General features: G+C 35.7%; 2 protein-coding genes across 3 annotated transcripts in view; one reads left to right on the top strand and one right to left on the bottom strand.

The window, feature by feature from the left end:
• The window catches only part of THSD7A (thrombospondin type 1 domain containing 7A), a 773,396-nt gene that overhangs the window by 711,100 nt on the left and 36,465 nt on the right, over nucleotides 1-25,831 (bottom strand). The window lies entirely within an intron of this gene.
• Nucleotides 1,504-5,678, top strand: LOC123788691 (tubulin beta chain-like). The gene is given in 2 exon segments (XM_087860637.1): nucleotides 1,504-1,522; nucleotides 5,164-5,678. Coding segments are annotated over 2 exon segments (534 nt in total).

Below are 25,831 nucleotides of genomic sequence, written 5' to 3'. Positions count from 1 at the left end.
ATTATTTTCTTTCATAATGTAGTCATCTTTCTGTGAATAAATGGAAAGCAAATCAACCTATAGATATCAAATGATTTTAAGGCACTGTGCAAGGTTCTGCAGGTAGCATTGTAAAGACCAGTGATTAGAATCACTCTCTAATGTTTGCTTTAAAGTGTTAGTGCTATGACTAGTATGACTTATACATTTTATATCCTCTAATTGGCAGGATTTTGTTAAAAGAAATTGTTAACAAATTAGGAAGAAGGAAATATGGAGAGCTGAGGGGAAAAAATAAGACTCACACTCTCAATATAGCCCACAAGTTCCACTTCTAAATAGTTCCCATATATGAAACCCCTTAAATTATATTGTAACCCTTCCCTCTGGAGTCTTGACCTGCAGTTTGAGAAATACTGGCATTGATATATGAAATACACAGATAATGCAAAAAACTCATTTTACCACATAGTTTCACCTTCTGCCCCCATCAATCATATTCCAAACTCTGTCAACAGGAAGCAAATTGCCTCCCTTCCCATGGTCACTTTATAGAGGAAGTGTTAATGACCAATATAAATGCCAAAAGTCAATAGGAATAAAGATATGGAGACAAAACTCTAGTTAATTAGCTTCTAAATAGTTAATATTAAACAATATGACAAAGTTTGTGTTGAAAGGAAAAAATGGAAAAGCCTTCTGGATCTTGTTTTGTTATGTTTAAAGAAGACAACATTATTCGCCAATATCAGTGTTTCTCTCATACCTTCTCTTTGCTTTCCCACTCTGTAGTTCTTCATCCAATCTTTTCATCCAACCTTCTCCCTTTACCTCATCTACTACCCTGACAAAGCTCAGCATAGTAAGGGATGCAAATAAACTTGGAAGAAAATATTGTAGGTATATAAAACTATGTATTAAATTCTAAATTACTTTATCTGTCACCTGGTTAATGAATATTTATTGTATGCCTGCTACCTACCAACAATATCATGCATTCAGATGTAGACATGGCTAACAAAATAGTTCCTTTCCTTATGGAGTTTACTATCAACATTTAACAGTAAAGGAAAACTGCACCAGTATTTACTGGCTATTGAGAAATTGTTATGTGCAAAATGATGACAGTAGATTTTCACAGTGCTAGGGAAAAGTATAATTTGGGGATCCAGCTTATTTACGTGCTTTAAGAAATGTTTACTGGCATAGCAATATTCATTGTGGGATTTGAAGGAGGACTACCATTTAAGTTAAAGAGAAGGGGCAGATTCCAGGAAGATGGAACAGTATGCACAGAAGCAGTTAAACAGGAGAAAGCATCATCTGCTCAAACAGAAAGCCAGAGTGGCTGGCATGAACTGAGCAAATAGCAGATTTGTGCATGTGAGACTAGAAAGGCAACTAAAGGTCAGGTTGTTGCAATTTGGGGGGCATTATTCGAAGGCCCGTTGGAAGCTGTTGAAATATTTTAAGAGAGAAGTGACATATTCAAACCTATATTTTAAAAAGGGTATATATTAGAAAATGGAGAGGAGGAGGCAGGGTAAGTATGGCTATGATGACTGCAGCCTAGTTGAGGACACTGACAATAAATGCAGGTAGAACTGAATAGATTCCAGAGTTATTTTGGTGGTGGAATGTATTGAACTGGGCAGAAGGATGAGAGAAGAGTCTAGAATTATGCTTATATTTTTGGATTAATTATATAATGGATAACAACTAGGTGAATATTAAGTATTTAATTATCAAGAATTTTAATTGCCCTTCTTAGAGATTATAAGAATTCTGGGTAGATGATTCAGATGGCCCATTTCTTACTAAAACTTTACCAATTTTTCATGAACATCTAAGGCATCTAAAATAAAGCAGAATTATTTTCAAATCTGGATGTGCTCAGTAATTTATTTCTCATGAAGAGAAAATGCCATGTTTAAAGGAAAGGCTGAACAAGTATATCCTACATCTTGCTGGATTCATAATTATAAGAGGAATTTCTAGTTGTGGAAATAATATCATCAGGAAACAATAAGAGAGTTAAGCCATTTTTTTTTTCTCATCTATCCCTTTTGCCACTGACTCTGCCACTGTGATTTTCAGTTTTGGCTTCTAATTCTGTGTTCTCTACACAACAGGCTCTGACATTATGGCTCTCCCAGTCACATAACCCCAAAAGCTGCCATCTGCTCACCCAAAACGGTTTTGAATATCCTTTCTCTAAAATAAAGCCCAGGTTTATTACCGCAAAAGGTTTTTCTGTACTACAACCATAGATTTGGATTCAATAATTCAAAAATCATTCATTCAAGTTTAATAATACTTATTTTGAGCAAAGCAGTCTGCTATGTGCTGAGCTGTATCATACAAGCATTAACTTACTGTATCTCACAATGGTTGAAATCTTGCTGGATTGATAGCAGAGTGCTCATACAATTTTGGGAAGACTAAACAAGTGTGAAATTATTAGCACCAAATTTTAAATTAACTTACTGATATGTTACTATTAAACATTTCTAATATAGGCCTACAAGAATCTTATGGCTTGTATGGTTGTCTCTTCCATTCATAAAGGGGCAAACAATAAGATAAAATCTTAGAGAGCTTAGCATTTTAATTTAGTAATAACATTGAAAGCTTACATTAACTAATTAAATACAGAGCCTGATCTCAACATTTTTATGCATTCAAATACTTACAAGTTATTCAATTAATCTATCACTTACACTTGGAATATCTCTTCACCACCATCACTTTCGGTCCCTGCCAGCCTTGAGGGATCGTTAGAGATAAGATGCACATGGAGATTAGTAACTTAAAAAAGAGATATGTTATTAACAATTCTCCTAAATGAGGACACCATTTTGTCCTGCCTAATCTTTGAAAGTTGTTTTCCAGTGATTATACAAGTCTATTCAGATTTTGGGAGATATATACACTAAATCTTACATACTATATATTATAAATATATAAATATAAAATACTTGTCAAACCTTTTAAAGGTGAATAAAAATGGGTTAAATTTTAGGATGCATTCATGGATCATATATACCTTATTGCTTCTATGATCTATTTCCTGGCCTGGTGTTTGCAATTAATTTGAATCATGTAAAATTTATAATGCTGACATGGGCTTCTGGTTTCAGATGGCAAATCTGGCACAAATATTCACCTCTTCTTACTCACAAGTTCAGGAAATCTTGCAGATTTTACAAAAGCATAGAATGTCAGAACAAATAAAAGTAGAATTTTCAGGAAAATTTTTTAAGAAGCTATCCAGGAAAGTCATAGTACTAGTATGATGTGAAATGTTCAAATCAGAGTAAGAAGTCAGCAGGTGTAAGGAAGAAGAATGCAACAGATACCAAGAAATAGTATGATTAAATAATATGCTGAAAATAATAAAGATACGGCGAGGAAGGGAAATACTTTACCTTTCAAAAAGAAAAAAAAAGATAATAAGCAATTCCAGGAAAAATAAAGCTATATAAGAAAAGCAAGAAAAGGGGCGCCTGGGTGGCTCAGTCAGTTAAGCGTCTGCCTTCGGCTCAGGTCATGATCCCAGAGTCCTGGGATCGAGTCCCGCATTAGGCTCCCTGCTCAGCAGGGAACCTGCTTCTCCCTCTCCCTCTGCCACCCCCCCCCCCCCCGCTTGTGTTCTCTCTCTGTCAAATAAATAAATATAATCTTAAAAAAAAAAGAAAGAAAGAAAAGCAGGAAAAAAATGTAGAAAATTAAAACATGATATGATTTTGAGAAGTCAACATATAGTGTATATTACTTTTTTTCTACATTTTACTGGCTATTAACTGAGTTGTGGCAAGCTGCATGCAGCTAGAAACTTTGATTAGTTGTACTAAAAATAGTTTTATGAGCACCTAAGTCAGATCTTACACAGTTACTGTGAAACGGTTAACAGTTTAAACTCTTATTTTTTATTCCATCATTCTCAGATTTGATTTTTTGATTCCTTACTTCGCAAGATGATAGTGTTATCATTTTCCCACCTCTCACCACTCTACCATCCAGTTTCTGCCACCAGTACATTATATTTTTATTGCAAAGTTGGTAATATTTACCTTATATTCAATAACAACAATTAAGCTTGTTGTCTTAAGAATATTAATTATCATAAAAGCTTATAGTCCACAACAGCTTTTATCTCATTATAACTATATACATATTGTTCATTATAGAGACACACTGTGTTCTATTATTATTTTTTTTTCAGTCCTATTTGCACCTCACAGGGGAGAATGTTAAATGGATTTTTCTTATCTAACCCTTTAACCAGTCTGAACAACAAAGAGAATATACACACCAATAAATAGATAGATGGTAGATAGATAGATAGATAGATAGATAGATAGATAGATAGATAGATAGGCAAACTATCAGGGATTTCTGGGACTATAAGAAAAGATTTACCATTCTTGCTATCAGAGTCTCAGGGGAAGAGAAAAATAATGAAGCTGGAAAATAAATACTTCCCGAATACGGCAAGGAATATAAACTTTCATATTCAAGAAGTTGAGTGAACCCTAAACAGGATAAACCCAAAGAAATTTATGCCAAGACATATCATAATGCAAGTTTAAAAACTAAAGACAAATCTTGGAAATGACTAGAGAAAAAGAATACCACAGAGGGCAGAAGGGAGTGGCACATTTTTTTTCTAATGCAACAACAACAACAACAAAACTCTGTCAACTTAGAGTCCTATACACAACAAAAATATCCTTCAACAATGAAGAAAAATTCAAGATATCATCAGATGAAGGAAAACTAAGAAAATGTGTTGCTAAGGAACACGGTAAGGAAAATTATGAGTAAATAGACTTTCCTTCTCTTTAGTTTTTAAAATTATTGATGGTTGAAGTAAAAATTCTAACACTGATATAGTTTTAAATATATGTAAAGGAAATATTTTTAAAAATTATATATGGGGGAGAATAAAAAGAGATAAAGGGAGATGAGTTTTCTACATTTAACTTAAACTGCTAAAGAAATAACACCAATAGACTGAGACATATCACAGTATAGACAAAGATATAAAGATATAACACAAATATATAGATATGACACAAACACACGTACATACACAAACACGCATATATATATATAATGTAATAGAACCACTAAGCAGCCATACAGAAAAATACAGTCAAAAACAATATAGACCTCTATAAGCTCCACCTCTCCACTTCTTCACGCCTAGCTCTGCCCCTCTGACTAGCCATGGAAGCCACTAGTATCAGGCCCTCACTGTGCCCAAACTCACCCAGCAGGTCTTTGATGTCAAGAACATGATGACTGCCTGTGACCCCAGCCACCGCCATTACCTTATCACGGCTGTTATCTTTCACGGGCAGATGTCCGTGAAGGAGGGAGATGAGCAGACGCTCAATGCACAAAGCAAGAATAGCAGCTATATTGTGGAATGGATCCCCAACAATGTCAAGACAGCTGTCTGCAACATCCCACCCTGTGGCCTGAAGATAGCAGTCACCTTCACTGGGAATAGCATGGCCGTGCAGGAGCTCTTCAGGCACATCTCAGAGCAGTTCAGGGCCAAATTCTGGCGCCAGTACACAGATGAGGGCGTGGATGAGATGAAATTCACTGAAGCTGAGAGCGACAGGAACAATCACGTCTTTGAGTACCAGCAGTACCAGGATGCCACCGCAGAGGAAGAGGAGGATTAAGGCAGAGCACCGTGACCCCAGGCTTCTCAGTTCCCTCAGCCTTCTGCCTCAACTGCTCCTGTCCTCTCCCTTAGAATTTGCATTTTCTGCCTCTATCTTGTTTTTTGTTTGTTTGGTTGGTTGGTTGGTTCTGGAGGGTGTGGTCCTATATTAGTGCTTGGCATGTAACAGAAGGTCAATATTTTGGTGTTTTTTCAATGTCTCCTCTCCCACTCTTGGGAAACCTAGATTTCTGCCAATCTAGGTAACTCTATTTCCTTTCGATGTCCACTTCTCCCATTCGTCCAGCTGATATTTCTCTCTGGTTTTTTAAGATAATTCTCTTAAGCAGCTGGGTCTCATCAGATCCCATTTAGAACCATGTGCTGAAAACTCGGATAGATAGCCACCACCCTAAGACCGTGTGGTAACTCAGGTGAAGGGAAACCAAACTACCTCATAGCAGGTAGAGGTACGTAGGAGGAAGGGGTAGGGTTTTCTAGTCTAGAGCAGTTTTGGAGAGGGATACAGGCTACTGAAGTCCTAATTTCCAGGAATTTACCTGCTCCTCTCTCAACTTCAGGAAGGCTGTTAACAGTAGTATCTCCATTTTCAGTCTCCTTCCAAGCTCTGTCCTGAGCTGTTTCCTTTGCAGGGGTCTGCCCCACTCTGTGGAGTGGGTTCCTTCCTGCTCTTACTTAATCTCCTTCACACGTTGAATTGCTTCCTTTTCCCCTGGTCAGAGAAGGGGACCAAAAAGGGAAAGAGGGACTAGCCTTTGTCCCCAAAGCCTCCAGAAAGCCCCCCCCCCAACTTTTCTTAACAAAAACCCAGCCCAGCTGTGTACACATAGAAAGGTGTGTGTTACCATGTAAATATTTGGGTCATTCCTCCAGAGAGGGGACAAGGAGACCCTCTGTCTTTTGTAAACATCTAATCTCTTCCTTTTACTATTCCCTTCCCTACCCCTTCCCCTATCCCAACCTCCTCCCATGGTTTTATCCTGTCCTACACTTCAATTTTTTTATTTTGGATTGAACTTTTCTTTTTTTTCATATTGAAAAGATAACATTGCCCCAAGAGCCAAAAATAAGTAAGAATTGCGGGGCACTTGGGTGGCACAGCGGTTAAGCATCTGCCTTCGGCTCAGGGCGTGATCCTGGCGTTATGGGATCGAGCCCCACATCAGGCTCCTCCGCTATGAGCCTGCTTCTTCCTCTCCCACTCCCCCTGCTTGTGTTCCCTCTCTCACTGGCTGTCTCTATCTCTGTGGAATAAATAAATAAAATCTTTTTTAAAAATAAATAAGTAAGAATTGGAAAAAAAAAACCAATATACATAAATTCAAATGGTAATCTAAAAATGCAAAAAACAATCAAAATTTGAAGGACACAGCTAAAGCAGTGCTGAGAGAAAAATTTCTAGCACTAAGTAAGTATGTGTATGTATGTACATATATATTTTTTTAAAAAGCTAGTGGATTAAAAATCCTAAGAATTATACATTAAAATATTTTGAAACATGTCTTAGTTATATGTATGTATATGTATTATGTATATACTTATACATACATATAACTGATAGTTTCAAAATGTTTTAAAGTTTAACCCTTAAGATTTTTAATCCACTAACTTCCTAAATGACAGATTTTATGTAAAAATAGTTTTAGTTTTTGACTGATTGGGGAAACTAACCTAATACATTCAGTTCCAAGGGCTGAGTGTGTGGTATTAATTGATGTCCTGGCTCCTGTTCCCTTGTGAATGTTTAAAATGTCCTAGGTATTTTCATGGCACTGCAATAATGGACATACATTGTAAATTGAAATTTCATGCATGGAAAGGATCTAGCTACCAAAAACAACTTAACTAAACCTCTTTTTCTACACTCTTTTTGCCATCATCTCTCTTCTACCATCATTATAGTTATTGATGGCTAATGAATTCCACCAAGAACGTCAATTCAACATTCTGGACACAGAAGCTACTAAGACCAGGGAGTTCAGATTAGAGTGCAACTGACGAGAGCAGTAGGAACACAAGGACCCTCTCAGGACCATCGAGCAAGGTCAATCAGAGCTTAATGGAGGAAGGCAATGAATAAAACTTCAGTTCTTCCAAACTAATATTGGCTACATTGACTGTGTATCCTGGAATAGAAATTTGATCCTGGGACAGAAAAGGGACATTCATGGAAAAAAACTGAAGAATCTGAACAAAGCCTAGCTTTTTTTTTAATAGTAAAATACCCATGCTAATTGCTTATTTTAATGAATGCGCCTTGGTTATGTAGGAGGTCGACATAAAGGGAAAATGGATGAAGAGCATGCAGGAACTCTCCACTTTCTTTGTAACTCTTCTACAAATCTAAAAATATTTCACAATGGTAAGTTTTATTAATAAAAAATTAACATTGAAATCTTGTGTACAAAGACTTAATAGTTAGGGCTTTGAAGCATGAAGTCATAATTCTAGCAAAAACTCAATACATTGATCAAGAGCAATACAGACTTAAAAGAGATATGCCAGAACAGACTGGAACAACTCTTTTAGTCATATTGTTTAAAGATCATCACCACTTTCTAAGTGGTAATTCTAGAATGAAATCAGAACACATCACATATTTTAAATAATTTCACATAGATAATAATGTGCCCTAATTTACTGTCAGAATAGTTACACTTTGGAGTTGCCAGTGCTTGCTGTATGCATTAGAAATGGCATAAAGAACCTTTAAAGTTTCCATTAAAAGGACATTTATATGCAAATATGAAGGTGAGGGAAAACATTATAGAATACTTAACCTAAATAAAGACAGTCTTTAATCTCTGAAGTGAAGTATAAAAATCAAGAAGCCCTTGTGGTAGGCTAAGCAGTTTGGATTCTTAAGTTTCACCTGCAATATAAATTTAATTTTCCTCCACACTAAAGAATTAAAGTCCCATACAGGTGGAATCTCTTCAAGCCACTTTAGTTTTTCCTTTAAACAGATTATAATTTCTTTCAGGAAAAAAAAAAATTAAAATCAGAAAATCAGAAAAAAATTAAAAATTTTCAAAAAGATTCAAAAAGCAAGCTGTGGTTCTTTGCACTGATATTTCCCTACAAAGTACAAAAATGGGAGATGCCGGTCACTGTCTAGCCACTGTTAATAAACCTGTTATTGCTTCTATGTCTTTAGTACATTGTGAGAAAGTACATAGAATTTGATTCAAAAGTGAGAAAACATGAGAGTATGGCCAAGTGATATTTAGTGTCACTCTGCTCCTTCAGGGGATTGAAAAGTGAGAAAATTTCGTATCAACCTGCAACATCCTGGCCCAAATATAGTGTGAATCTGTGGAGCAATTGTTCCCTGTGTTTTTTGAGGGACAAGCTCTCAAATGCATAATTCTAAAAATTGAGTTAACTTTTTTTTTTTCCTTTTTAAGATTCTGGAACAGTATTGAAGTAAAAAGAAAAAGAAAAAGATGACTGTAATTTAAAAAAACATAACTAAGCATTCAATCCCATTTTCTTCATAAAACACATAATAAAATGTAAAAGAAATTCCAGAGTAAATGTCACAAGTAATAGAACTAATTAAATTAGACAGATATCATACAAATTGAGATAACAAATTTAGAGATGATAATTTTTCCCTTTAATTATAGCAGATTCTTCTGCATAAAGAATGAGTAAAATATCTCAACTATAATGAGATATCACCTCATTGAGACCAATGAATTTGAATTTGCAGTATAAAACACTGTTGGTGTCTCTAAACTTCACTATTCTTCAGATAATTCACAATTAAAAGACATTAAAGGGGTGCCTGGGTGGCTCAACTGGTTAAGCATCTGCCTTTAGCTCAGGTCATGATCCCAGAGTCCTGGAATTGAGCCCCAGTGTCAGGCTCCCTGCTCAGTGAGGAGTCTGTATCTCCCTCTCCCTCTGACCCACCCCCTGCTCGTGTTCTCTCTCTCTCAAATAAATAAAGTCTTTAAAAAATATATTTTAAAATTAAAATATTTTAGGGTGATTCATTATCTCATTATATTAATTATCTCACTATATTAAGGTAATTTGTAAATTAATAGTCTAAATAATTAGTCAATTTCCATTCAGACACAAGTCTAAGTGAACTTTCTCATTATCATCTCATAATTTTGTGTCAAAATGCAAAATAGCAAAGTGATTCAAAACTAAAGAAGCAATGTAATCCCACATCAGACTCCTCCGCTAGGAGCCTGCTTCTTCCTCTCCCACTCCCCCTGCTTGTGTTCCCCCTCTCGCTGGCTGTCTCTCTCTGTCAAATAAATATATAAAATCTTTTTTTAAAAAAATGGATACCACACACACACACACAAAAAAAAGAGAGAGAGAGTTTTTACAGGTTTAAGAGGCTGGTATACTTTTCTCTCATTAGGATATGACCACTTATATGGTAAGGAATCTTTACATGTTTTAGTCACTGCTGTATACCAAGACCCAAGACAGAGCTCAAAATACATGCTCTAATCTCCATTTTATGATTAGAATCTAAAAATAAAATACGGTAAGCATGGACAAAGAAAAAGTTAGCTAATTTTTTAAATAAGTCCTCTTTTTCTACTTCTTTTGTCAAGACGAACCATATTAGATTTAAAATAGTAATTATTAGGGAAAATGGCAATAAAAAAAGCATGATGATAATTTCATATGGATTATTTGTAATGCTGTCATAACAGTAATAATTAGATGGCCCCTGAATTCAGACCACCTGGTTTCTAATCCCAGATCTGACAAATTGCTGTGTGACCTTTGCAAGTCATTTAAACTTTCTGTGCCTCCTTTTCCTCATCTGTACTTTGCAGACAACAATAGTACCTACCTCAGAGTGTTCCCATGACAATTAAATGAGAAATAAAAACTGCTCTTTAAGTGTTAGCTAGTAATAGTAGCAGTAGCAGCAGTAGCAGCATATCCGGACAATTAATTGTTCAAAGTCTCTCTGTATGGATAACCCTAATCAAGGCGGAAGGTACTAAGAAGTTCACCTCACAGTTGAAATGCATACATAATAACAACTCGTTGAATTTCGAATGGCTTTCATAGTTATAAACAATAATTTACCTCTAAACAGTACTATATAAATATAAAAAGAACATACTTAGAGACTGGGAATTACCTTTTTAACTTTATAATTACCTTTTTAAACTCGTGCCTATGGCTAAAATCACATGTAAAGTATCCTAACCATAGGTGATTTATTTAATATGTATTTAAATATAAATTAATGTCTAGTATTGCTCATAATTATGGATCTTCATTTTATTGTTACAGTTTTGTGATACATATTTGTTGCTTATTGCTTATAGCATCTTTTTTCTAGACTATTGTTGGGATAATACTATTAATTTCTCTTTGAATCTATATTCTGCCATGTTGAATTATATAACAGGAAAGAAAAAGAAATGTATTTCGATAATGTATAGGACTCTGGAACAAGTTCAATTAAAAATAAGTTAAATAATGTGGTTAGTCTGCATGAAGCAGTAAACATGAGGACATCAATTTCAATGGCAATCTGCATTCAATATTTCAGCACAAATGTTTTAAAATATGATTCTAAATGTGTGACTTTATACATATGTTACGGGGTGAACTGTGTACCCATAAAAAGTTGTGTTGAAATCCTAACCCTGCATACCTCCAAATGTAAGCTTATTTAGAAATAAAGTCTTTTTGAGGTAAACAAGTTTAAATAAGGTCATTATACTCAGCCTTAATCCAATATCACTGGTGTCCTTGTAAAATGGGGAAATCTGGACACAAAGACAGACACAAATAGAGGGAAGAGGATGCAAAGATACACAGGGATAGCGTCACATGAAGACCACAGATCGGAGTGCTAAATCTACCACAAGCCAGGCAACGGCATAGGCTACAAGAAGAAAGGCAGGGGAAGTTCCTCTCCTTGTACCTTCAGAGAGAGCATGGCCTTGCCAGCACCAGACTTCTGGCCTCTGGAACTGAGACAAGAAACTGCTTGTTGCTTGAAGCCATCCAGCATATGGTACCTTGTTACAGCAGTCCTAGGTAGACATGACATTTTACTAAAGGCGCTGTTACTTTTCTGTTCTTTAGTTACCTGCCTTCCATAATCTTAATTTGAGTTCTTTCAAACTGAAACTGATCTATAAGGATGTCACATGCCTGTAGAAATAATCCGGAATCTGAAGTTTGATACCTCAGGCATAAATCAGAGTTTTTCATCAGTAGGTGTGACTGTGTTCTCATATAGTCTATAAAATGTGTATTTTTATTTATGCAGGAAAAATGGATTAGGGTTCTCCATGAAAAAAAGCTAGTGTAAATTTCAGGGTTTTTTTTAACTACAATAACTTATCTAAGACTTTTTTAGTGAGAAAAAAAGTTGTGTTCTTGTCCACCTTTATTTGAATATTCAGTAGAAACATCTTAATGTTAATATTGGGTCAAGGATAACAACACTTAGGTAAAAGAGATATACTAAACCACATCCTACATATAATTTGAACCACAGAAATGAATGCATTATATAACATGTATTCATTATAACCATTCACCAGGAGCCAAATGCAAAATAAAGAAATTTTAAATAGGAATCAACTAAAATTTCTACTATAAAGCATTCCACTATAATTGAGAAACACATTTTGTATCATCTTTTTCTGATACTGAGAAAGTAAATTCATTCTTCAAGCCACAATGCCTTACTCTTATAAAGAATATAACCTACTTCCATAATAATTGCAAGAACGATTAATATGTTTACTTTTTTCTCTCCTACTCAAAAATACTTCTTTCCTCTTGGATTTCATTTTCTTCAGGTTCAAAATTACAGATTTTTCTCTGAGTCCTTCCTGTGCACTAGCTTCATTCAGTTTTTAATTCCTCAGATATCTTAGTCTTTAATGAAAAGACTAATGTTTACAAAAGATTATGTCTATTGTGCAATGTTAAAGCAGTTGTGGGCTACAAAGACATCAGTTGACAGCTCCCAAGGGAAGGAGGAAGTAAGTTGATATGATCTGGATGGAGGACAAGAGAAAACAAATCAAGACGAATGACAAACTCATGCAGGCATAAAGGGTACCAATCAATGATCAGAAGTGGATCTGAGCCAGGCAAACTGGACACAAAGGGAGGTATATACAGGATACGGGTAAGTGTACAGACTATTCAGTCACACCACATTCATTGACTACATCTCTTAGTGGCTATGTGAGCTACGGCATTAGTTCTCTCATCAACTAAAAAGAAGTAATGTTATCTATCTCATTAGTTTATTGTAGGGATAAAATGAGATGACCTTTTCAAAGCTCTTAGCACAGTATTTGTGTGGCACATTCTAAACATCTGATAATAGCCAAATAGCCCTATTTAGGCAAACAAGAACTGACCCATTAGGGGCACCTGTGGCTCAGTTGGTTAAGCGTCTGCCTTAGGCTCAGGTCATGATTCCAGGATCCTGGGATCAAGCCCGGAGTTGGGTTCCCTGCTCTGCGGGGGGACCGCTTCTCCCTCTGCTTGCTGTTCTCCCTGCTTGTGCTCTCTCTCTGTCAAATAAAATAAAAATAAATTAATTAATTAATTAAATTAAATTAAATAACTGACCCATTAAGTATCAAAAACTGATCCAAGAATTATTTTCTGCATTTTTTTAAAAATCTACCTGACTAGAATATTCTATGTGTCTACTGGAATAAAATATCTATCATTTCCATGTCAATATTGTTATATTTTCATCTAGACCCAAGGCCTTAAGATATCAATACCTTGGTAACTCAAATTTATATCTCCAGGCCTGGTGTTCCTTCTGGAATGTATATTCAATTTCCAACTCAGTTTATACACTTTGGTATCAATAGACTTTTAAGTGGTCCCTATGATCCGTCCGTCCTGGCTTTCATTCCCTTATTGAGACCTCTACCCTTGAATATGGGTAGGATCTGTGACTTGAATATGGTAAAGATATTGGGATATCACTACTGTAATTATGTTACATCATACCAGTCTCCATCCTGCTAGCTGACTTGCTCTAGAGTCTTGCTTTCCCTGCTGATTTTAAATAAGCAAGATTCCATAAGTAATAAGGCTGTGAAGAAAGGAAGTTTGCCAACAACCTGAGTGAGCTTCGAAGCAGAGCCTTCCCCAGATCAGGTCAAGATGAGAACCCAGCTGGATGATACCTTGTTTGCAGGCTTGCAGAGAACCCAGCTAAACCATGCCCAGACTCCAATCCCACAAAAACTGTGAAATAATAAATTTGTATTGTTTTAAGTCACTAAATTTGTGGTGATTTTTTTATGCAGCATAGAAAATAAATACAGGGATTTAACAAGCACCTTCTCACAAATTAAGCCTGTCCAAAATAGAGTATCGATCCCCCTAACATTCAAATCTGCCTCTCTTCTAGTGTTCCCTATCTAAGTTAATGGCCCCACCATTCACCCAGCTGATTAGTTAAAATATCTTGGAACCATTCTTGATGCCCTTGTGCCTCTCAAACTGAAAAATCCCATCAGCTATGTTCAGAAAAGTAACACTTTTTATAATCATCTGGTTCTAATCATTTGCCTGGGCTACTGTAATAGCTTCTTTCCTTCAATTCTTGACCCTCTAGAGTCTATTTCCATACAAGAGCCAGAGGGATCCTTAACAGGTAAACCATTTCTCAATTTCCTGCTCTTAAGTCTTCCAAACATTCCCATGGGACTTGGAACGAAATCCAAATCATTTATATGACTTGGGTCCCAAATGATCTGGCCCACTTTTTTTTTTTTTTTATCATATCCTACTTCTTCCCCCCCTTATTCATTTTTCTCCAGCCACACTGAACTTCTTGCCAGTTATTGAACATTCCAAGCAAATTCTCTACTACAGTCCTTCAATTTGGTGTCCTTTCTGCCTTAAATAATTTTCCCTTAAATACTCTCACAACTGGCATTCTTTTTTCCCCAAACTTCTCTCACATGTTATGTCTTCATACAGGCATTTTATGAATGACTCATCTAAGGAAGAAAACTGCATGACTCCTATTTCACTTGCCTTAAGTTTTACTTTTTATAGTACTTATTAAAACTATCATTATTATTGAGATAAGGAAACTGAAGGGACCCCAGGAAGGACTGCTTTTTTGTTGCCTCTATTCTTGCTAGGACCTGCACCCCCGCCTTACACGTGCCTCACAGTAGAAATAACGTATGTCCTCCGTGTAAGGATCAAGGAGTTAACGATTTCTTTGGAGACTTACAGCACAACAGATAACACCTAAGGAATGACCAGGTGAAATGACCAGGTGAAGTCATCCTGTCTGTATTCCAGACCACTGGCACTAGACATCTCAACACCAAGACCCTGTGGCTGCAAGTAATAAGTGATTTATGGAGGACATCTGGACCCTTTTGTTCTGACCAGTTCTTGGATGCCTGAGAGGACATGTACACCAAACCACAATCCTCAGTGAAAACCCCAGGCCCCAGGCAAAAATGAGACTCTCTTTCCTTTCCGCTCCTTTCCAAGTCTCCCAGATGCTCTGTATGTATCTACACCCTATTATCTTCAATAAAATCTGCTCTCACTGCTTCTCAGCTTGTGTTTGATTTCTATCATGTATGAAGTCAAGGATCCTCTTGGCTGGTCCTGTGGGACCCCTTTTGGGACCAGGCCTGCCTACCTCATTATCATTTATCTATCCATTTATATTCTGTCTTCTCAGTAGAATATAAGTTACATAATGCTAGTAATGCTTGGTTTTGTTCATTTCCATATTCTGGAACACTACATGGTATAAAGTAAGTAGTTGACCAATTTGGCATAAAATTGCTGTTGAAATCATTTTGGAATTCTTCCAGGAAAAAATATTCTGCCATAGTGCATTAAGAAGTTCAAAATACCTCACAGAAAAGCAAAAGAGTGCATTTCAAACTTTTATGGAAAATTTAATGCTAACTAATCACAAAAATATATTCTGTCTTCATCTTTTTGCATTGTTTTAAGAAATTATTTAAGTGAATTATCCTCATGAAGTAATGAGTATCCCAAACTATACCTCTTGGTTTCTCTGCCAGCTATATCTCAACAATCATTTTTTACTCTCCAATGTGTATTTAATGCAAAGAAATAGAAAATAGTGCGGCAGAAAAGTGAATAACTTGTTCCCCAAGTATGTTAACAGTGAGTATAAAAGTCAGGTTTGTAATGTTATCCGACAGAGGCCAGAGACTGTGTCCACAGGAGATCCGCTTGTGGTGACACAATCCATCACACTGCTATTGTTTGACAGTCACAGACAAGAAGAAATACCTAGGAATTACAAATGAATTTTCTCACTAACAATTTATAGCAATTCGCAAAACATTGTAATTGGCCAATTTTCTTCACATATGTTCCATATGTTCCAATAAAAAAAAGGAAGCCGTTTTTTGTACGGTTATTATGTTCAAGAAGATTATTTGCCAACAGAGTAGTGTAATGTATGAATGAATTGAGTCAAATAATTCTCCCCTCTCTTGTCTGAGCCAGTGCTTTTCTGCTTGAGGAATGGGTAGCTTAGATGATTGATAACAGAATCCACAACCTTTCACCTCCAAGTCACCAGTTTGAACCCAACCTAGTTGAGCAATGAGAAACATTTGTTTCCCCAGGCAGCTCATGAGAGGCTTGCATGAAATGACTGGGTAGTCTCTATTTGCTTACTGGACCCAAAATGATAGTTACTTGAATTAGAAATACATTCTGCTGTGAATAAAGACCTACATTATCATTATACCAATATTCTTTTTCAAGGCCCTAAGTTAATATATGATATTGGTTGGTATTCAGTTTCTGACTAGGATTTTACTATCTGAGGCAAATTTACCTTCAGTATTTTCAATGTTCTCAATATTAAATATTATTTTAGATTTTTAATAATTAAAACTTACACGTGGTATAGTAATGAAGGAGAGCAGAATTGGCTAACCCCAAAATATGTCTCTTGGGCATAAGGATTATTTTAAGCTAATTATTTTTTTTTAACTACAGACGAAGTTGAAAAGCTCTATAAATCAAAAAGTTACCCTTTTGTAAGAGGCTTTTACGTTTATAAGGGAGGTCTCCATTGTTAGGGCGTCTGCCTCTCTGTACCAGGAAAAGAGGGATGACTCTAAATCCCTAGAAAGTCATCAATGGAGAAGACAACCTAAATCTGCATAACATTACCCTTGTTTACTGTTCTTTGCCAGGTAATCTCCCATAACTGACTCTCCCTTCTTCCCAACATCCTTTTTTTCCCCCCCCTCTTTAGCTGAGGATGTTATTTAGGTAGTGGCTTGGGCCATTTCAGAAAGTTACTTAGTTTTCCTGGGTCTCTCCCATATATACCAGAGGTATACATGCTATTAAAACTGTCTGTTTTACTCCTGTTAATCTATCAGTTATTATGGGGGCAGGGAGAGGGGGCATGTCTCAGCCAAGAACCTACAAGGGTAAGGGAAATTTATTTTTTCCTCCCTCACAGAAACAAAACCAACAATGTGTATAATAATTAAGGTTTTGCCTCAAATTTATATGCAGTTCTCAGAAGTTAGGGTGTCACCTTTCGTAGAGTTTAAATAGCTTTTATAATTTTTTTAAGATTTATTTATTTATTTTAGAGAGAGAGCAGGAAGAGGGGCAGAGAGAGAAGGAGAGAGAGAATCCTCAAGCAGACTCCCTGTTGAGCTTGGAGCCCAACTTTGGGCTTGATCCCAGGACCCTGAGATCATGACCTGAGCTGAAATCCAGAGTTAGCTGCTTAAGCGGCTGAACCACCCAGGTACCCCCAGTTTTTATAATATTTTTAATTCACTTATTAATTAAATAATTTAAAAAGTAAACTCATAAAAGGATGTTTTCTGAAGACATTTCAAAATAAGGAAAATAATATCTTCCTCTATTAGACTAACATGTGATCCAATGGGTGAGTTGGTCAGAAGTGAGTCAGGTTAATTAGGACCTCTTCCCTAAAAGCTTTCAGAATATATGTAATGGGAAAAAAAGTTATTTTCACAGATAACTTTTAAAATATGTTATTGGTAAGAGCCTCCTCTGTTCTCAATATAGAGACTCTATGCTCACTATAGTGGTTAAGGTTGTCATTAGAACTATTTAAAAATATTCCATCTGTCCCTCCTGGCACACAGTAGGTACACTTCCTTGACCCTAATGAAGCTATGCGTGGACATATGACTTGCTTTTTCTAATAAAATGTGAGTGGAGATAACATGTGTCACCTTTCTTGCTATTGCCATGATTATGGAAACATGAATCCACCTGATGCAGATCCCTCCTACCAACTTGCACGTGCACTTGTACCATGTACAAGAAATCTGTTTTTAAATACTAAGCACTTGAGATGCAGGGGCTCTTCATTACCAGGGAATAACATGGCATATCCCTGACACATAACACTGATATCATATTTTATCTCTAAGAATGCAAAGGCAGAGAAGCCTGAAGAGGACTAAAATATATAGCATAAGAAAGGATCAAGGCAAAGCAAAAAATGGGAGAATTAGAGGGACATCTATGCACAGAGAATTACATAAATTATTAGGAGGGAGGCAAAATAAAGAGATCTTCATTGTCTGGCCAATGAGAAAAAAAGACATGAGAACTAATTCCTCTGGAGATTTAGAGAGGTAAAAATATTATGTGGTATATAGTACATGACCTGGGCCCCTTTAAAGCTTTCTTCCTTGTAGGGGCCAAGATAAGCCCTTTGGCATAAACATTATTGTGAGTTAAAAGCAATCCAAACCCGGCAGATTCAGAAAAAGCTTTTTACCTCCCCCTCAACTGCCTGCTTTATCAGGAAAAAGCTATTAACAGAGATTCCTCTTTAAGGAATAAACTTATTTGTGTAACAGGGCATCTTTGTTTTTCAAACATCTCCCTTCACCTTCCTGCTAATGGTCTTTCTACCACTTTGATCTTCCGACCCCTACCCTTCTCCTTAGCTCATATAAACATCATGTTGCCTGAGTGTCTTTAGAATTTCAATTTCTTTGTGGATTCCCCATACATACATTATTAAATTTGATTTTCTCCTATTAATCTGTCTCACGTCAATATGATTCTAAGTCCAGCTAGGACCTTGAAAGCTGGCAGAAATTCTTCCTCCCTAACACCTCCAATGGGTCGTTAGTAAAACCTGTTTTTCTCACTAGACCTCTGTGAGTGTATTCTTCTTGAGAGACTGGAAAAAAGAAATTTTCAAGGTTACCACGGGAAAAAACCAAAACCTACTGATGGGAGGCAACCAACACAATATCTTTCCTAGAAGATAAGCCAAAGTTATATTTTATGTGGCTAGAAAATCTACAGCCTTTGCTGTGATTGATACTGAGGTATTCCTAAATACTGATAATGCTAATATTGATTCAACCAATGATCGTACATGTATTGGAACTATAGGAACAGGAAAAATGTGTGTGATGGGAGGGGAGGAGCCAAAGAGAAAAAATAAAACCTCAACTATGGAGGAATTCAGTAGATATCTGTAATTGAAAATCAGGAAATATCACTATGTACTTATTTAGAAACATGGACTAAAGCACTAGAAAAAGCAATGCAATGAATTAAAGTACTTCTGGGTAACGGGAGTTGGGATTGAGGAGCATTGAGAAGTGTATAGAAGAACCAATCCATCCTTCAAAAAGATATATTTATTATTTGACAAAAAATAAATTGTGTAAGTAAAATTAAAGAGACAAAACCTTGCTCACACTTTCTCATTTTTAATCATCTAAATTTGTTTTGATGTCTTTAATTTGTTTAATGTTCAATATTATTGTAATTATCAAAGAAAAATAAGTGCTCATTTTATAAAACTTAGAAATTACAGAAAATTATCATTCTAACTTGGCTACACTTCCCTAGCCAGTGTCCAGAGCTGTTCTACCTCACACAGGAAACGATCTCAAATGAATTAAGGAACCACTTACCTAAACATCACTGTTCTACTGAAACACTAAGATTATCTTCCATCTCAGTCTCCATAGGACACAACAAAGTGCCAGATAAATAACTGATTATAACTTGAAAATGTCCCATTGACAATTGAATGTAAGCAGAGTCAATGCAGATTATCAGAGCACAGAGCAATGCATATTATTCGGAAAAGATTTGAAAAGATCAAGAAAATCATTACCTGTGATGATTTACACAATTATATTCTTGTGACAAGCAAGAATGTGCCATTAATCTATTCCACTGAAGGCTTTTTAATCAACCAACCTAGCAAAGAAAATAATCAAAGAAGGAAATGGACAGTGGTAGACTTATTCTCCTCTTCTTTTTTTCCTCTTGCTTTATTTCTCCCTCCCTCTCTACTTTCCTCTTTCCCTCCCTCCCTTCTAGCCTTCCTTCCTTCCTTTTCTGAAAGGAGCAAGTGAAGGAAAAGTAATTCATAGTAAGTAAAAAGGTTTCTCCTCAGGAAACAGTTGTTGCAGGCTCAGGATTCAGCATAGAATCAATCTTAGCTGAGGAGCAGGGGGAGGTAAACAGGATTTACCAGGCACTTTTTCCAATGACCGCGACCTCCAGGGCTTACCATTCTTGTTGATGTTGTTTTTTGACTTGTAGTTTTCTAATGTTTCCCACTAAATCGATTATTGCCTTTAGAAGTAATTTCATGGCTTTTAGAGTACTATAGCTTTATCTTTCTAACCTTCATGCTGCTGTGAAAGATTGGTCTCATTTCTTGTTAATTCTGATTCTTCTTGGAGGTTATGCTTTCCTTCTCCAAGGGAATCATCAGGTATCATTTTATTCGTCTTACACATCATGCCACCTCTGGGGAATTTGTACTGGCTAATTCATCTTTCCTGACAATTGCCAAAATAAATGGTAGCCAGAGCACTTGTTTTATTTCTGTGAACTTATTTTATTGCTCGCCACCTTTCATAGCAGTGAGCAGTTATAAAGACCAAATAGACAAGGATTTTCTTTTTCCAATATTGTATCTAATGGTCAGTTTTAAATCATTTTAGTTGCAAAACTTTTTAAAGAATAGTTTAACCCTACATTTTTTATTTGACATATTCATTTCTTCTTGTATTTGGCAACAAAGGGTAATGGAAGAAAGAACTCACCAGTATTAGAGTCTGCATTCTGATCCCAGCTCTATATATGACCTCACACAATTTACTTAAGTCCTCCAAGCCTCAGCTTTATAATCTGTAAAATATAAGAACCGACCTCTGAAGTTGGCTTAAGTTTTAAGAGATTGTGTTTCCAGTAAGAAAAGATATCGCCCAATTGTCAAATCTTTAAATACCAACAATTTCACCCGAGTGTATTTTACCTTCCTTTTATTAAAGATAATGTCTAAATGTCTCAGTTTTTTCAAAGATCTGACTTATTATGAAATACTTTTCTGCAGATACATAATTACCAGAATCACAAAAGGTTACAAAGTTTGGAACAAGGTCTTAGAGCAAGTTAGTAATTAGATATTTTTTAAGTCTTCCTAAAAAATCCAGCCTTCAGAGCCTAAACTATTTACTATCTGGCCTTTATGAGAACAAATTTTCCGGCCCCTACAATTAATAAACAAATGAGAGAAAGGACTATGGGGCAGAAGAGTATGTCACCCCAAAATGTGCCACACTGGCATGTGGATTGCTCTGAAACAAAGGCAACTAGGACCCAGCAGACTCAGGAAAGTTGTTTTGTTTTGTTTTGCTAACCTCTCCTTTAACTGCCTAAAAGAATTTATATAGATGGCCTATACCAGGAAGAGCTATTACCAGAGATGACTTTTTATATCAGAAAGACTCATCTGTATGGCATGGCAAACCTTTGTTTACCACACATTTGCATTTCTCATTTTCCTATGAATTGTCTTCCTCCCCTTTGAAGCCCCAGACCCATATCCCCTTCTCCCTAGTTCAGGATAATATATAAGCTTCAATTAGCCTGACTACCTGGGAGCCTCTCATGTCTTGGGTGCTATTATACTGTATGAAATTACATTTGTTTTTCTTCTGTAAATCTGTCTTATGTCAATTTAATTATTAGAGTAGTCAACTAAAGGGAAGACGATAAAAGTTTTCTACCACTGCAAGATAAATCTTCTTACAGAAGAATTCCAAAGATTAAATATAGAAGTGTGAGAAACAGAAAATCACCGTTAGAACACAACAGCGATAATTACTGCAAACAAGATTCTCTGATGGATGGCACAACTTAAGGTAAAACAGGATAGTTGCATAGTGTCAAAATACCCTCCTCCATACATATTAATTATTATGGTCATTTTAACACATATACAAAATTTTGATATTCCTCCCTCCAGAGAATTGAGTTTAATTCTCCTACTGTTTAGTGGGGGCAGGATTTAATGACTCCGTTGGAAAGACAGGAAAAGAATATATAAGAAAAGAAAACTGTGACTTCACAGTGGAGAAACATGGTAGATAAAATCTCAAACAAGTAATAAGATTAAGTTTACCAGTCATTGCGCATATTGGTATTATGTACCTTTGGTAGGATGCAATGAAAAGGGCATTTCATCTATGTGATATTCTTCCCCAAGACACAGAATCTCAGTGTAATCATATGAAAACATCAGATGTGCTCAACCTGAGGAATGTTCTACAAAATATATAACCAGTAATCTTCAAAACTTTCAAGGTCTTAAAAAATAATACTGAGAAAATACCATAAACTGGTGGAAACTAAGAAATATGCCTCTTTTGAATGACCCTAAATTATTGGAGCCATTCATGTTTTCTGCAAGGCACCCAGAGTGTATATCAGACATTCATGGGTGTCTTACTGCTTATGACTGTGTAAGAATTTATTTAACAGCCAAGTGCATAGACATGAGACTATGTCTTTATCCTATTACAGGATTATAAAGGTGTCAGATTATAATGTGAATCTGAGTTGAACACAGCATACTGAAACTAATGTATATTAATATATAAAACAATGTAGATATGACAATTCTTTTTTAAATAGGACATAAATTGTGAGTATTAAATGACTAAAAAGAAACACTGAATTGAGTTCCACCATGAAAAAGAGATAGCTACAAAGATTGGAACTTTGTTGTTGTTTTGGGTTTTTTTAAGATTTTATTTTTAAAGTAATCTTTCCATCCAACATGGGGATCGAATTTACAATCCCAAGATCAGAGCCTCATGCTCTACCAACTGAGCCAGCCAGGCATCCCTGGAACCTTTTTTCTAATTTTGCTGATTTAAAAATTATATATATCTATTATAAGGAAATGAAAGACAAAATGTGAATACAATGTTTTATAATAATCTACTCATATGATAATAATTCTTGACAAAGTGATGATGTGCCTCAATGCTAAAAATCCTGTGAAGTTAAAAAATAAACTCTTGAAATATACATGTGCTTCATTATAATTGCATATACTAGTAAAATAATTTTTCCTAACAGCAGAATATGAGGAAGTATCTTTCTCCTTTCTGTTCTGTCTTAAAGAGAACATTACTAGAACATATTCAATTTTTTGTTAATCATTTCTTATTGAATTTGAATCATACAAGAACAAAGGATGCCTTATGCCCTGGACAAAGATTTTTAAGTATGAATTGTGCACTCACACCATAACAGATAAAAGAAGTCTCTGGTTACTAGAGCAAATTATGTTGTAGGAAATCTACACTAAAGCCCCTACTCAAAAAGCTATAATGACTACCTGATGACCTTCACCCCATTATGTTCCCTTTGTTTACTGACCTGCATGTTTGCTAATGAGTAACATTAACATTCAACAAGAACTTGGCACCCATCTAACTTGATCTCCATGCTCCATAGCTCATGACTTCAGTCAAGCTAACTGCTGGCTCCATCCATACTGTGACCTCCTTGACAACAGGACACTTGAATACAAGATCCCTCTGGTTCAGGTGGCTAGCACAATGCCTAGCTCATTTTCTTTCTTTCTTCCTTTTTTTGTTTTTGTTTTGTTTTGTTTTTGACAAGAATATTTAAGTTCTCTCCTTGCAAATTTCAATCATACAATACAGAGTTATCAAATATAGTCGCCATGTTTTACATTAGGTCTTCAGACTTTACTCATCTTACAGCTGGAAGTTTGTACCCTTTTACCAACTTCTCCCTATTTTCCTCACTCTCCAAACTCTGGCAACACTTTTTTCTTTTCTTTTCTTTTTTAACGAACAACCTGATTGAAAAAACGGGCAGAGGATCTGACTAGCCATTTTTCCAAAGAAGACACACAAATGGGCAACAGGTACAGGAAAAGGTATTCAATATCACTAATAATCAGAGGAATGCAAATCAAAACCACAATGAAATTTCACCTCACAAAGGTTATCATCAAAAATACAAGAGATAAAAAGTGTTGGCAAAGATATGGAAAAAAGGGAACCACTGTGCACTCTTGGTCAGAATGTAAATTTGTATAGCCACTATGGAAAACATATAGGGGTTCCTCAAAAAACTAAAAAATAGAATTACCATATGATAATTCCATTTCTGGGCATTTATCCAAGAAAAAAAGAAGAAAACATTAACTTAAAAACATACATGCATCCCCATGTTCACTGCAGCATTATTTACAATAGTCAAGATATGTAAACAACTTAAGTGTCCATTGATGAATGAATGGATAAAGAAAATGTGATATATTTATACAAGGTAATATTGTTCAGCCATAAAAATGAATGGAATCTTGCCATGTACAACAACATGGATGGACCTTGAGGGCATTATGCTAAGTAAAATAATTCAGAAAAGACAAATACCATATGGTCTCACTTACACGTGGAATCAAAAAAAAAAAAAAGAAGAAGAAGAAGAGCTCATAAATACAGAAACAGATTGGTAGTTTGGTTGCCAAGGTGGTGGGTGAGGGATGGATGAAAAAGGTAAAAGGAGTCAAAACGTACAAACTTCCAGTTATAAAATAAATAAGTCATGGGATATAATGTATAACACAGAGACTATAGATAATAATACTTACTGCATATTTGAAAGTTTTTAAGAGTAAATCTTAAAAAGTTTTTATCCCAAGAAAAATAAATTCTTTAGCCACGTATAGCAATGAATGTTAACTAAACTTACTGTGGTTATCATTTTGCAATATGTACAAATATCGAATCACTATGTTGTGCACCCGAAACTAACATAATATTGCATGTCAATTATACCTCAATTTAAAAAAGTTTATAAAAGAACTAAATAAGGGCACCTGGGTTGGTCAGCTGGGTGTGTCTGACTCTTGATTTTGGCTCTGGTCATGATCTTGGGGTCATGGTACTGAGCCCTGCATCACGCTCCATGCTCAGCATGGAGTCTGCTTGTCCTTCTTCCTCTGTTCCTCCCACTGCTCGCTCTCTCTTGTGCGCACTCTCTCTCTCTCAATTAAAATCTTAAAAAAATTTAAATATGAGAATACTGTATAATTTGCCATTTTAAAATATACAAGAAAAGGTTCACAGACATTTATACTTCAACTAAAAACCTACTTTGATTTCATCAAATTATAAACCAAAGCAAATTTACCATCAAGTATTTAAAAAATTCTAGTTCAGACCAATAACAAAGCAAATTCTGATGGCAGAGTAACACCTTATTTTGATTTCTTTGTTGTTGTTGCCTCTTAATAATTTTTAATTAAAAAAAAATCACAATCCCCCTCAAAAAACGCTAGAAAAGGACAGAGATGTGAATCTCAATTGTTGACAAAATAACAGAACAGATTAGGGACTGCCAAAAGTAGCCCAGGTCAAACAGAATGCAGGAAAATGTGGAGAAAGGATGCCCCCAGCTGTAAATCCCTGACACTTCTGACAATACACTTCTCCAAATAAGTGTCTCATTTTGAGATAAAAAAACCAAAAGTTATTTCTTTACAATAAGGGAGAAAGAATAAGTAAGTGGGAAAGCAGCAAGAACCTTCAAATCCTTCATTTGGTAGAAGGCAAGGGTGAATGGGGAAAAAAAATTGATAAATTATTTTTGAACACTGCTTCTTTTCCTAAATGTGGGTTACTTAGGTATTTATTTGTGATAATTCACTGATCTGTGTATTTAGGTTTGGTGCATTTTTCTAATGATACAGGCCCATAAAAATAATTGATAAGGGGAATTCAATTTCTATTTACTGACTTCTGCAACCCAAAGAGACAGAATGAATTT

Source organism: Ursus americanus, chromosome 3 (assembly GCF_024610735.1).
Source record: "Ursus americanus isolate L20-20 chromosome 3, mUrsAme1.1.p, whole genome shotgun sequence".
In the NCBI taxonomy this organism is placed as follows: domain Eukaryota; kingdom Metazoa; phylum Chordata; class Mammalia; order Carnivora; family Ursidae; genus Ursus; species Ursus americanus.
The sequence above is the reverse complement of the archived record's forward strand: the minus strand, read 5'-3'. Positions and strand labels throughout refer to the sequence as shown.